Here is an 11,967-nt window from a genome sequence, read left to right as displayed (position 1 = left end):
TTTTATTCTTCAGGCTGCAAAGGGCTGTCTAGTCTAAGCCGCGACGGTGGGGTGATTCACCCCTTTTGTTCGTGTTGCGATCGTCGCCGAGTTTCTTCCCTACGTCAGCTTTCCTCGGCTGGGAAAATGCACATGTGACTATGTGTTCGTCTCTCCTAAGTGTTCGCATTGCGAGTTAAATGTATGATTTACATAGATATAACGGGACAATGAGCCCTCGTATTAACTCTTATGCCCCGTGGAGGTCTACTTATTTTATAACATTAAACACGAATTTCACACTTGTAGCTGTTTTATTATAAATACATAATTACAGCAGGCGTCGCTGCTATTTTATAAAATACAAATGTTTCGTGGGTTGTCGTAAGCGATACGCAACGTAACGTTTATTCGGCGTATCGATTTAGCCAGGCAGAACTTTTGCATTTAAGTATTAAACAGTGTCCGAAGAATGAAAAAGACGATCGATACCGTCCATGCATTTTACAAGAGCGAGTTAAATATAACTCCAGACGCCGTATCGAGATACCAATGTTAAATAAATTCGAAGCAAATATAGCAGTGTTTACAGTGGCAATTATAGCACGTAATAGCATAGTGTACAGATAGAATACAATTGTAGCAAGCTAAGGTGTACATTTATGTCCACTATTCTGTATGAATATTAGACAATATTTTTTAAAATATCCATACGTTAAAGTTTCAGCAATCGCGTATACGTTAGCTATATTTTTAAAAGGACCTAAATCAGAGATCGAGATGTATATCGTTTTAAATAATGAACCTTATTAGCCGTGTTTTTAATTAGTAATACGTCCCAGAATAACCATTTTTATTTCGATACCAGCAAAGCACCATCTTTAAGAATGGAAACAAGCGTGGTAAGCGTTAGCAAAGGGACAGAATTTATCGTTTTTTCCCTTGCTGTGTTGCTGGCGAACATTGCAACCCCGAGCTGCGCCAAACAACTGCGTTCTAGTCGGCCAATTGCGAAGGGTTTCCCTAATAAGAACTTTTCTAGAAGAGGGAACTCAAGCATACGCGCGAGATTCCTTGGTTTCTGTCCTCACTTTACACGCGACATCGTCTAAAACCGTTCTGCGGGATATGCCAATCGGGACAGTTCAATCTCGATGGTAGCTTTCTATATTTTAAGATACAAGTTTCTTATTTTGCTAAAAGACAATTTTTATTCAATTTTCACAGTCGTTCTCCACACATTCTTTTATCAAGACACCACTCTATTCACTTTCGCGAGTTCCCGAGAGCATGTTTCGCAAAACACTCAAAGTTGTTATCTGTGTTGAATGATGTTATTCATTTCTATTTCTGATTGCATTTCGCACATGCTTCTTCTTTTTTGGGATCAACTACTCGTGATGCTTCGAATTCTCCGTGAAACTTGTACAAGGTAATTCTGAATTGAATAGAACTTATTTCTGTATTGTAGACTTCTAGTATTCTAGAATCGATCATGTATCCTCTCGCAAATGAAAACAGTGAATTCAGCGCTAAAGTTATTTGGTGGATTTCGTGAGTGTGAAAAAGGGGAATCGATATAAAATCTTAGCTCGTCGCCAACGCTGCCTTCGAACAAATTATAACGTCGACGACTGCCGTCGTCAAGTGTGTGTGTGAAAAAAAAAAAAAAAAATGAAAGAACGCGATATTAACCGATCGATCGATCCGTCGCAAAAGCACAAAGGAAGATCGAAGAAGTACAAGTCGCCAACGAGATTGTTCGATCTGAATTGCTGGCCGAAGGTATTGATATCCCGCGACAATAGAATTTGTAAGAAAACCGACGAATCTTCGGGAACCACCTCCTTATCGTTTTCTGAATCACATTCGAGTAAAGCGCAGGCTGAAGAAGAGGAAGAAGACGATGATTTCGAAGAAGAAAAAGACGATGAGGACGAAGACGAATACGAAGAAGAAGAAGAAGAAGAAGAAGTAGGAAAAGATGAAGAAGTCAGCTGCGACGTGCAACATTTGTGTTGCGAGGAATATGGCACGAGTTTCGAGGAGGAACAGGGAGTCTGTTTGATCAGTAGCTCCAGCGAGATTCAAGAAGCCCTACGAACACGGGAAAGTACGCCAGAAAATGTAAAAGGCTCGAAGAGGCTCAACGAAAGTGGCCTACACTGTCCGATGATGAAAAGTGTCCACCAGGACAGACCCATTTTCGTCGATCTGACGGCTGACGAGAAGAATACGTGGAAACAGACCATTCTAAAACGGTTCTGCGACGTGAACACGTTGAACAGGGTAGACCAAGGAGAGGGTGAATTCTCAAACGTTACCATAGGTACAAAATTTATTTTATATTATCTCTAACTTACTGATTACGAATACTGTTCCAGAACCACGAATCATGATAGCAGACAGTTCCAGCAAACTGAACTGTAAGGGAAGCGCCAGCTTGGCAACTGCCCTACGGGATCGTGGACAATGTTTGATACCGATGCAACCGAACCGTTCTCTGCCGATTCGTCCGGCTCCACCTGTGCCTACCAGATCCTTTCGCATGGACTGTTCGTCGCTGCTGTTTCTATCCAAGCCCATAAATCTGGACATCGTCGAAGTGGAGCCAGTAACCTCGATCGATATGTTGTCAAACGAGGAGGCTTGCAAAAGTGTAGACGTTAATCCTAACGAAACACTCGCCGTAAAAGAGTTCGCGAGTTCTCAAGGTTACGTAATTCCTCAAATTTCCAGCGTAGAAAGTCTGCGCGGAGTGAAACGAAAAATCAACGACGACATGGATTACGAGAAGGATGTTATCAAGGAGAACAGAAAGAAGAAACGATCGCAGGAAGCAGATTCCAGTCAGAACAGAGATGAATGCGCGGAGAGCACCATCAAGGAATTTTTAACAAATTTCTGTGGCTCGAACGAGACAGGGGAAGCACAGACCACATGCAGCGACAAGTGTGTCAGAGTTGTGTCGACAACTAAGGAAGGAAGCGGGGGTAAAGTGGTACCCCCATTGAGATTGAAGAAAGTCGTTCCTACAGGTAACGACGATAGTAAGTGGATAAATAATATTGCACATCGCACTCTGCTTAATTAACCCCTTTCAGCTTCGACTAACAACCGAAAATATATCTTTTCTATTAACAGAGGCGGATAGATACAACAACTCTCAGGCAACCACGAGGGCGAAACAGGAATCGAATTACAGAATTATTACAGGCACGACCCCGCGACCAGAATCGAGCACGGTAGCCAGCAGTTGGAACGACGTGGCCTATGAAGAGAAAACGAATCTCGCGTCCTTGAAAACTGATAGCTACAAGTTGAAGTATCGGCGAAACAAGTTGAAGCAAAAACTTCGCGAACTGCGCAACAAGGCTCTGGAGCTGGCCAAGCAGATGGCTAACGATTCCAGCTTCCAACGGAACACCAGGTTGAGACAAGTGATGAATCGCTACGAAAAACAGATAGAGAACTTGTCCAAGTTGCACAGCAAACTATCCACAACGATTCCCATCTCCAACGAAGTGGTCGACGTGAACGATAACGACGGATGTACGATCGATGACGAATATCTTCTTGGAAACTTAAACGAAGAAAGCAAGGAATCGTTGAAAAACAGCTTCCCAGCCGCGTCACCCGAGCCGCCAAAATTGTCACCGCGATCGCCGTGTAATTACGAGAATCTGCTGCCTGGAGAAATTAGGGACAGTCCACCGACCCTGCCAAGAGTGTGTCTCTCTATTTCGTCGAGTCAGAATTCGGTCGACGAAGATCTCCAGAACTCGGAGAGCAAAGTCTGGCCCATAATCGAAGACTCGACGAAATCAACGATTTCACCAGGCATAACAGATTCTCCTGTTCGGTGTAATCCCACGGAGGAAGGTTCCGCGGATCTCGAGGAGTGCATGGAAACGAGACAGCAAAATAAAATGAACGTTGACGAGGAAGATTTCAACGTCACTGATATATCCTTAAATCGTAGCGAGAAACCAACTCAATTCTTTGATAGTAATCGTATAGATCTGGAGAAGAAGAAAGAAAATAAGAAAATGGCGGACGAGACTCCATCGGATCGTCTGATGGTCCAGGAATTAGAGAAAATCAGATGTCGTGAATTTTCTGCGTCTATGCCTGTTATAAGTTCTGTCACGGGTGGTCTGCAAGTAACAGCGAGCGTTCCAGCTAAAAAAATGTTTCAGTCACCGTCTGACAAACAACTTGCTTTGCCAGAAGAACACGTCGTGCAATCTACTTCTTACGAACCCAGTCGAAACGATGTTTTGGCTGCGAAAGTCAACGAAATCAGTCAAAATGTACAAATGGTTTGTAGAATAGTATTTATCCAGGCGCTTATTATTATTTATCCTGATGTTTAATTGGAAATTCCTTTTGGTTCAGGTTACATCGAGCTCAAGTCAGTCGATACAACTCAACTCCATAGGGACAATGTCAAAACAGGAGCATTTTAAGTGAGTTAAAAAATTACTCGTACTTTCTTATCGAAACTTTTACGTATGACCCGTGTACCAACAACAGGTCGCAACAAAACTGTAAGGGAGAAAAATTTCCAAACGGTTCTACCCAGATGAGTTCCAACAGTCAATCGATAACCGAACAATTTCCAACTCTCGGTAACTGGTTGGCACGAATGTCTAAGGAACAAACTTTAAAAACCAAATCCGAGTTACAAACTGTGGAAAACGTTTCTTTTTCATCGACGGAGAAAGCTTCTTGTGTAAGAGGAACTTTTTTTAATGAAATTAATTGCTGAACGATTTATTCGATTATCCCAAAAGATTTTTTTACTTACATATTAACTATAAAAAATTTTATGAACGGTACAACGACAGATTCCTGGGCCCGAAGTGCCAAAGATAACTGGGCCTAATACAACTAACAATATACTAAACACAACGCCTCAATGCAGTACAGACAGGTGGCAATATTACCAACACCAACACCAACGACAACAACGACAACAACGACAACAACAACAAGAACAACTACTGCAACACGTCGCTGCGTCTGTAACTCTTCCGCAACCAGTTCCATCGGTACCACCTATACGTTCCAGCATCTGTTCACCCATCTCTATGAACCAGTTTTACCCAAACAACTATGCTGTAAGTAACGCTTATCGCGTCCACCTTCAGGGTGACAGGATACAAATAAACTAACCACTCTACTCTTTACACTCAACAGTGCTAGTCTCACCGAAAACTGACAAAATTATGTTTATCCTAAAGTGCTACAATCAATAATAATTTCTTCAATTACAGATCGATCCTTACAATGGCGTCGCTCTAAATTATCATCCACCTCTGTGCCCTTATGGTACTTATCCGTACCCTCCTCGGCTACATCCGTCTCTACCGGGATACCATCTACCTATGCAAGAAAGCCTGCGCTCTTTGCAACACATGGACAAGCGTTTCCCACTGGTACAAGACCCAATGGTGAAATACACATCTCCAACGACGAGCAACCTGCAACATCCAAACAACATGGGCTTCGATCGGTTACGAGGAAGCTCTGCTGCTAGTAACTCTAACGCGGGGACCTGTCTACCACCGCTCTTCTTGCCGTCATCGTCTTTACCCACGTCGCAACAGACTTTACCGCGATCATCGATGTCTGGCTTTTCAACGAACAACCAGTACTCTCAGAACAGGATGTTTCCAGATGTTGTTGCAGCCGCAGCTGCCGCCGCCGTTGTTGCTGCTGCTTCTTTCGACAGACAACGCGACACATTAACTTCTAACAGAGCCAGCACGGACGGATTACAAGCCACTGGTCTGACAAACGTGATGAACGGACAGCCTCCTCACGTGGCAAGTTCTAGTAAAAAGGTCGTCAATCGAGACACGATCAATCAAACGCAAGATACCAATTTCGGCGAAGAAGGCCACGACAACACCGCCAAGTATCAACAGATGCAGAATTTCCTATTCGATCGACTGGCGTTTGTCAAGACCGGTGATAATTTCACGCAACCAAACTCGATTGCTAGCGGTGACATGCAGGCGGCAATGTCATCTATCGTTTCAACGACTCCATATCGGGTGGCTTCGGTGCCATCGCACGCCCAATTGCCAAAGAACACCTCAGAACACCAGTTTAGGAATTGCAAAACGCCCCATCTCGGTAAAGTGAACCGCAGCCCAAACAACTTGCATAGTCTTTCATGTTCAAATTGCGGCGTTATCGGGCCGAAGTTCAAGTGTCTCGGATGCGAGATAATTTTTTACTGTGATGAACGGTGCCAAGAAAAGCATTGGAACGTACACATGCAATGGTGTCCGAAGAAAATGCCAAAATTAAAAAAAGTCACTTGAATAATACGCGTCAAGTCCGAATCTAGGTGCGGTTTATTTTCAATAATTTATATACCCGCGTTTCGAAAATTATATTTATTCGTCGCAACAGTAATTCCCGCTTTTAAGTGACAAAACATCAATTACCAATTCACTTATCTGCCAAAAAAAATTAATAGAATATCGCGTATGTATTCTATATGCTTAGTCATTTGTGTCTGCATTGTTTAGATGTATTTACGAGCATAAGTATAGACGTAAAAATGCACTAAAAAGCAATGCAATTGATGATGTGATAATCTTGTGCCTTATTTTTTAGACCTCACAGGTAGTTTTATTATCAGTGTTTATGAAAGAGTGCTATATATATTTTTATAAAAATTGTATCACGTGATATATCGACGCTTGACGACGTACTGTATGACAAATAGGGTGTAACGAAGTTTAAAATGCACAAAGTCTTAAAGTTTTAATATTTTTATACTGCTGTGTGATACTTGAATAAATCATCATTTATAAATGATCGCCTTCAAATAAAAATATTTATTTATCAAAAAATATTGTTCTATACACAAATACTTCTAATATGTAAAATTTTATATATATAAATGTATATGTATTTGTTTACCTGTCCACTTATTTATATTATATATTAAAACTTGCTTTTTAACATGCCCTCTTCTGTTTTCTTTACCAGCTTATCCAACAACATATGGGCTTCTTGGTAATGAGGACTTGTTTCATCTGCAACTCTTTTCATCCAAGCAGCTAATCGTGATCTGCCTTCATAGGGATTGAATCCAGTAACTCCTGTATAAGAAGTCAAACTATTATGAATAATTCATTTTTGGATGTTGCAGGTGCTATCTTCTTGGAATAGAACTGTACTTACGGAGTTGTTCAATCTCACACGAGCCAAGAATGTCAGCGATACTGATTTCAGAGCCCACTAAATATGGCGTATTATTTAACCAAATCTTCTCTAAATCATTGAGACATTTAATTAAACGTTTTTCGTAAGACACTATTTTTTCAGGCACTGCTGGTTCGCCAGTTATCATTGGCATCAAATACTAAAATAAAAGTGTAATTTAAAAATTTTAAAAGAATGTCATTGTCAAATGATCTGTATACATTGTGAAATATTCTGTCACCTTTTGGCGAAAATAGGAGGCACAATGAAGTCTAGTATTGAGGTGATGCCACTCAAGGTATTCATCAACTTTGACCTGGGACTTTGAATCCTTGGGATACCAATGATCAGGTGTATTAAATTCTCTGGTGATATATCTTAATATTGCACCACTATAAAAGATTTAATATATATTACATTGAGTAAAATGTCGATAGGTATAAAAATTTAAATAATAAAAAACTGTACCTTTCAAAGACTTTGAAACCATTGTGGTCTATAGCAGGAACTTGCTGAAACGGATGAATCGTTTGGTAGTCTTCAGTAAGATGCTGCATTTTACCCAAATTTATTATTTTACTTTCAAATGGTATATTGCAAACTTTAAAAAAAATATATAAAGCTCTACTTGGCTGTGATAATAAATCAATATATAATTTTAAGCTCATGGTGATAATGTAGAAATTATTTAATAATATGTAGGTTAGAATACGAAGTCCTGAAAATAAAATACTTAAAATACAAAATAATTGCGTTGCAGTCTTGTTTACAAGAATTTTCATGTTCTTAAATTTAAATATTACTCTCAGATATTGCTTTCAAACGTTTCTATAGCTTTACCTCTATGTTATTTATTTGATCGGTTTATAGTTCATAACTTTAAATGGAAATCATATCTAAGTGGACTCTTCCTTTGACGGTAAATTACACAAATTTTTATATTTTTATTATATTCATAATTGTGCAAAGTCATCGTATTCATAATCATTCATAATTCTACGAACCACCGACAGATGTGATACCAGGTGATACTAATTTTACTAATTTCTCGCAAGTGTTCGTTTCATGTCTTATTCCTATATACATATATTTGATGTGACACGACAATTGAATTCAGTGTTTTGCCTCCGATTTAATTTACATCTCGCTAAATCTTTGTTACAAAAGTTTCTTACGATATGGTCGCTGAACATTATATAATATATAATATACTAATTCGTTTCGTAAATTATCGTCAAATACTTCGAATGAAATGTCTAACTTTCGACGTATCATGTACGAAATGGCACGAATTGTATTAGCTACTTCTATCAAATCAGATTCATATCGTAGACTTAACTTAATTTTACGTAATATCAAAAGTAAATAATACTACATTTGTTGGCTTGCTTTTTAACATCTGATATGCTTAGCTACTCCGCGCGGATTTTAAATTGAAATTAGAAATATCTCGCGATGATAACAATTTATCTATTTAAGACCGATGAAATCCACGCCGGAAAATATGACGGAATTTATCTTTCCTATCCAAGTGATGGTGTAGTTCGTTTGTGGAAAGGCTTACAAATGAAGTATCTAAAGAGAACGTAGAAATTGGAGATAAAAACTATTTCAGATTTGACAAGTAAAGTCGATTAACTAACGAGAAACACGTAGAGGCAGCACCCGGGGTGAAAAAATGGCCGACTGCGAGAAGGAGGAGGCTCACAATCTCGTAAGTTATTTGCCTTTGCCTACCGTTTATCTAATCATTTAGGCGACCTCGACATTTCGCGGTCCACAATGATAGTGCACCTTATCTATCGTTCAACTAATTAACTTACACCCGTTATACTTGTCGAAGAAGATCTTTTTGGTTATGTTATCTTCAGTAGATCATTATTTTATTTTCTGACACATCCGTTTCTCTTTTTAAGCGTACAATTCTTGTGCATGTCCCACAAGAAAAAGATTAATTTAATTCTAACTTGAAAATGTTAAATCACGCGTATTAATTATTTGGCTAGCATCTAATTACTATTACGAAACTTGTATAGTTTGTTAAACGTATGTAAATAACGATCGTAGAATAACAGCACATATGTAGATAAGTATCTTGACACCTGTACATAGAATGTTATATTAATTCGATTATAAAATTCTTTCAGCAAATGGAATTCGAATGGGTGCTCCACGAGGAAGTTCATTCTTCGCTATCACAACTGAGAAATATTTTAATGGTAATATAAAAAAAATCCTTTTTTTATATTACCATTAAAATATAAAAATTCTTACAGGAATGCGCACAAAGATTTCCATTAGCCTTATTTGGTAATGATCAACACAATAAAACAGATAGATTTATATTTGCTGCTCCACATGATCAAGTGAAATGTATAGCTGTTTTAACTGGTGATAGCATTACAAATGCTGTAAGTAGTAATTATATATTTGATTTGTATATAATTATTTAATTAATAAAATGATTATAGGATGTAAACTTTAAAGTTCAAAGACAACAAAATATTAATATGAAGACAAGTATCCAAAATGAGCATCCTTGGAAATTACAGCAAATACAGGATGCTGCTAATCACTTACAGCAAGCCATTGCTCATATAGACAATGTTGATCACCACTACCCTTTTAAAACATCCGATGAAGTTATGCACATTTTAGGAAACATACTAGGCTGTCTTCAACGTAGTAGAACAAGTTTAATTGTTCCCAGAAAGAAAACCATTGATGATCTTATTAAGAGCCGTAATATGGTAGGCAAACCAATTCTTGATTTACACAAATAAATACATATATGTATATATATATATATATATATATGTATGCAATTGTGACACAACATTTTTTTCCACAGAAGTCTTTGAATCCAAATCTTCCTGAAAATTTGGCTATTAGTTTTTATATTCAGAGTTACAAACTGGTGCTGGCGGTGTATCAACTAGAAAATGCACACGGCAGCGTTAAATACGAGACTCAACAAGCGGAATGCAGTGTACCCTGGTTAAACGACGCTCTAGTATTGCTGACCATAGCGCTACAGCTTTGCCAGCGGTTAAAAGACAAGGTTGGTTTGAACGCCGCTATTCTGAATTTTCCTATCTCATTTCAAACACTTTTCAGATCTGTGTTTTCTCTCAATATAAAGATTTTACGGTGAACTCTCACGTTCCATCTGCAGTGGGTTGGTAATAAAAGTATATTTAAAAAGCTACACAGCTCTGTGTAAATGTGTGCCACAGTATGCCACGGTGAATGCTCTGGTAGCATTTTCGGTGAATGTTGCTTTAACAAATCAAATTTAACCCTCGGTATGTAGAGATATCTATAGTATTTTAGAGAATTCTTTAAATTATGTATATACACTTTATTTAGTATCTCGAATGTCGAGGTAAAATTTTGCCTAGAATAAATAATTCTTGTACAATGGTACAAGTTCTAAGACTTCATTGTCGTTTAATATAAATGCAGTAATTCTAAAAGAATTTTGCCAATAATAATTGTGTTTACAACTATGTTGTATTATATGCGTTCGATAATACTTTTTTTTTTAGTTTTATTCGAAGATCTTTAATCTAGCAAGATTAGTCGTAAATCGTTACTGAATCGTCGAGTTGAATAGTAAAGTAATATATTTACTATATTTCTGTGATCATTCGGAATGTTACAGCAATGCTTTCCTTACTAGGTTTTAACATCTTGTTTCTAGAGTAATGTATGTGAGATTTGAAGTCTTTATTTATAATTGTCTTGTATAATCAATTTTTAATCATCTCAATCGATTATTTATTTTAATCACCAAAGAAAATAATATTTCATAAGCGTCGATCCTTATTGTCATGGTATGACGTTCCTTTCATTATACTGTATCTACATTTACACACAGATGAACTCGATTATCTTATTATTAATTAGACGTACTATGCGAACTATAGACCAGACATTAATGTAATTGTTGTTGATCAATGTTATCGATATTTATGAAGATACGGCTCAGAGTTAGTAATTTATAGGAATTTAAATGCAATTGTATTAAATATGTAGGATTACCTTAAAATAACACTAGAATCGTGCGATTCGGATGGAAGGTATTTACGTTTTTTTTTTGTAAAAAAATAAAACTATATTTCAATGTCATGTAGTTTGCAGACTCCTGGTTTAGAGTATTTCTCTTGAGTTTTTAAGATTGTATCGTGTACTTATAAATTACGTTTTACCGACACCATTATACAAATTACATGTTATTTATGATTACTTGTTATTTTAAATACCTTGAGTGTAATACAAGGTGGTACTTAAGTGGTTATTATTACGATAGTTTGATGAAATGCACCGCTTATTCTGTTCATTTTGTGTTCTTTAATAAAAATAGAATTAACTGTTAATGTATGTCAAAAATAATTTATATCTTAGGTAATTATACTTGTTAGGACAGCAACGCAAATAAGTAAACGATATGCTAGTACGTGATTTGGAGTACCTTGTATTTAGAAACAATAAAATAAAAGCTTACTAAATAATAAATAATACCATCGAACAGAGTAAACACTGCCATCTAACGTTTGAACAGTGCAATAACTAGAAGTTTATCCCCTTCAAATGGAACTAATACTACGCGTCATTGCAGATTTGATTTTGTTACTACTCCTTCCCGAAATACATGTCGCGAACGTTTGGATACTCACAATATCTCGATAAGCTTTTACGCCCATTCCATAATTCATAGCCATCCTAATATGTAGTCATGTAATATTACACCGAAAGTAC

The 11,967-nt window shown here is 37.5% G+C and overlaps 3 protein-coding genes across 6 annotated transcripts; 2 read left to right on the top strand and 1 right to left on the bottom strand.

Moving 5' to 3' along the window:
* The first annotated feature begins 967 nt into the window (after nucleotides 1-967).
* Nucleotides 968-6,705, top strand: LOC128884553 (uncharacterized). Its single transcript, XM_054137999.1, has 7 exons — nucleotides 968-2,308; nucleotides 2,364-3,017; nucleotides 3,124-4,301; nucleotides 4,378-4,448; nucleotides 4,516-4,714; nucleotides 4,830-5,102; nucleotides 5,259-6,705. The coding sequence occupies exons 1-7, from the start codon at nucleotides 1,654-1,656 to the stop codon at nucleotides 6,312-6,314; spliced, it is 4,086 nt and encodes a 1,361-aa protein (XP_053993974.1). The 5' UTR covers nucleotides 968-1,653; the 3' UTR covers nucleotides 6,315-6,705.
* A 111-nt stretch (nucleotides 6,706-6,816) lies between these two features.
* LOC128884139 (glutathione S-transferase theta-3-like) lies at nucleotides 6,817-11,945 on the bottom strand. 3 transcript variants are annotated; one of them, XM_054137250.1, is made up of 5 exons: nucleotides 11,886-11,945; nucleotides 7,675-7,718; nucleotides 7,448-7,598; nucleotides 7,186-7,366; nucleotides 6,817-7,103 (listed from the first exon to the last, which is right to left on the bottom strand). In XM_054137250.1, exons 1-5 carry the CDS (start codon nucleotides 11,928-11,930, stop codon nucleotides 6,946-6,948), a joined length of 579 nt encoding a protein of 192 aa, XP_053993225.1. In that variant the 5' UTR covers nucleotides 11,931-11,945; the 3' UTR covers nucleotides 6,817-6,945. The 3 variants fall into 3 exon arrangements, with proteins under 3 accessions (XP_053993225.1, XP_053993216.1, XP_053993206.1); XM_054137241.1 differs by lacking the exon at nucleotides 11,886-11,945 and adding an exon at nucleotides 8,047-8,208 and having other exon boundaries at nucleotides 7,675-7,938; XM_054137231.1 differs by lacking the exon at nucleotides 11,886-11,945 and adding an exon at nucleotides 8,047-8,207 and having other exon boundaries at nucleotides 7,675-7,924.
* Nucleotides 8,842-11,581, top strand: LOC128884128 (protein rogdi). 2 transcript variants are annotated; one of them, XM_054137215.1, is made up of 6 exons: nucleotides 8,842-8,920; nucleotides 9,354-9,425; nucleotides 9,483-9,617; nucleotides 9,678-9,956; nucleotides 10,058-10,267; nucleotides 10,324-11,581. In XM_054137215.1, the coding sequence occupies exons 1-6, from the start codon at nucleotides 8,885-8,887 to the stop codon at nucleotides 10,390-10,392; spliced, it is 801 nt and encodes a 266-aa protein (XP_053993190.1). In that variant the 5' UTR covers nucleotides 8,842-8,884; the 3' UTR covers nucleotides 10,393-11,581. The 2 variants fall into 2 exon arrangements, with proteins under 2 accessions (XP_053993190.1, XP_053993199.1); XM_054137224.1 differs by lacking the exon at nucleotides 8,842-8,920 and adding an exon at nucleotides 9,034-9,252.
* Nucleotides 11,946-11,967: the final 22 nt, after the last annotated feature.

The sequence above is a fragment of the Hylaeus volcanicus genome, chromosome 1 (genome assembly GCF_026283585.1).
Source record: "Hylaeus volcanicus isolate JK05 chromosome 1, UHH_iyHylVolc1.0_haploid, whole genome shotgun sequence".
NCBI classification, from domain to species: Eukaryota; Metazoa; Arthropoda; class Insecta; order Hymenoptera; family Colletidae; genus Hylaeus; species Hylaeus volcanicus.
The sequence above is the reverse complement of the archived record's forward strand: the minus strand, read 5'-3'. Positions and strand labels throughout refer to the sequence as shown.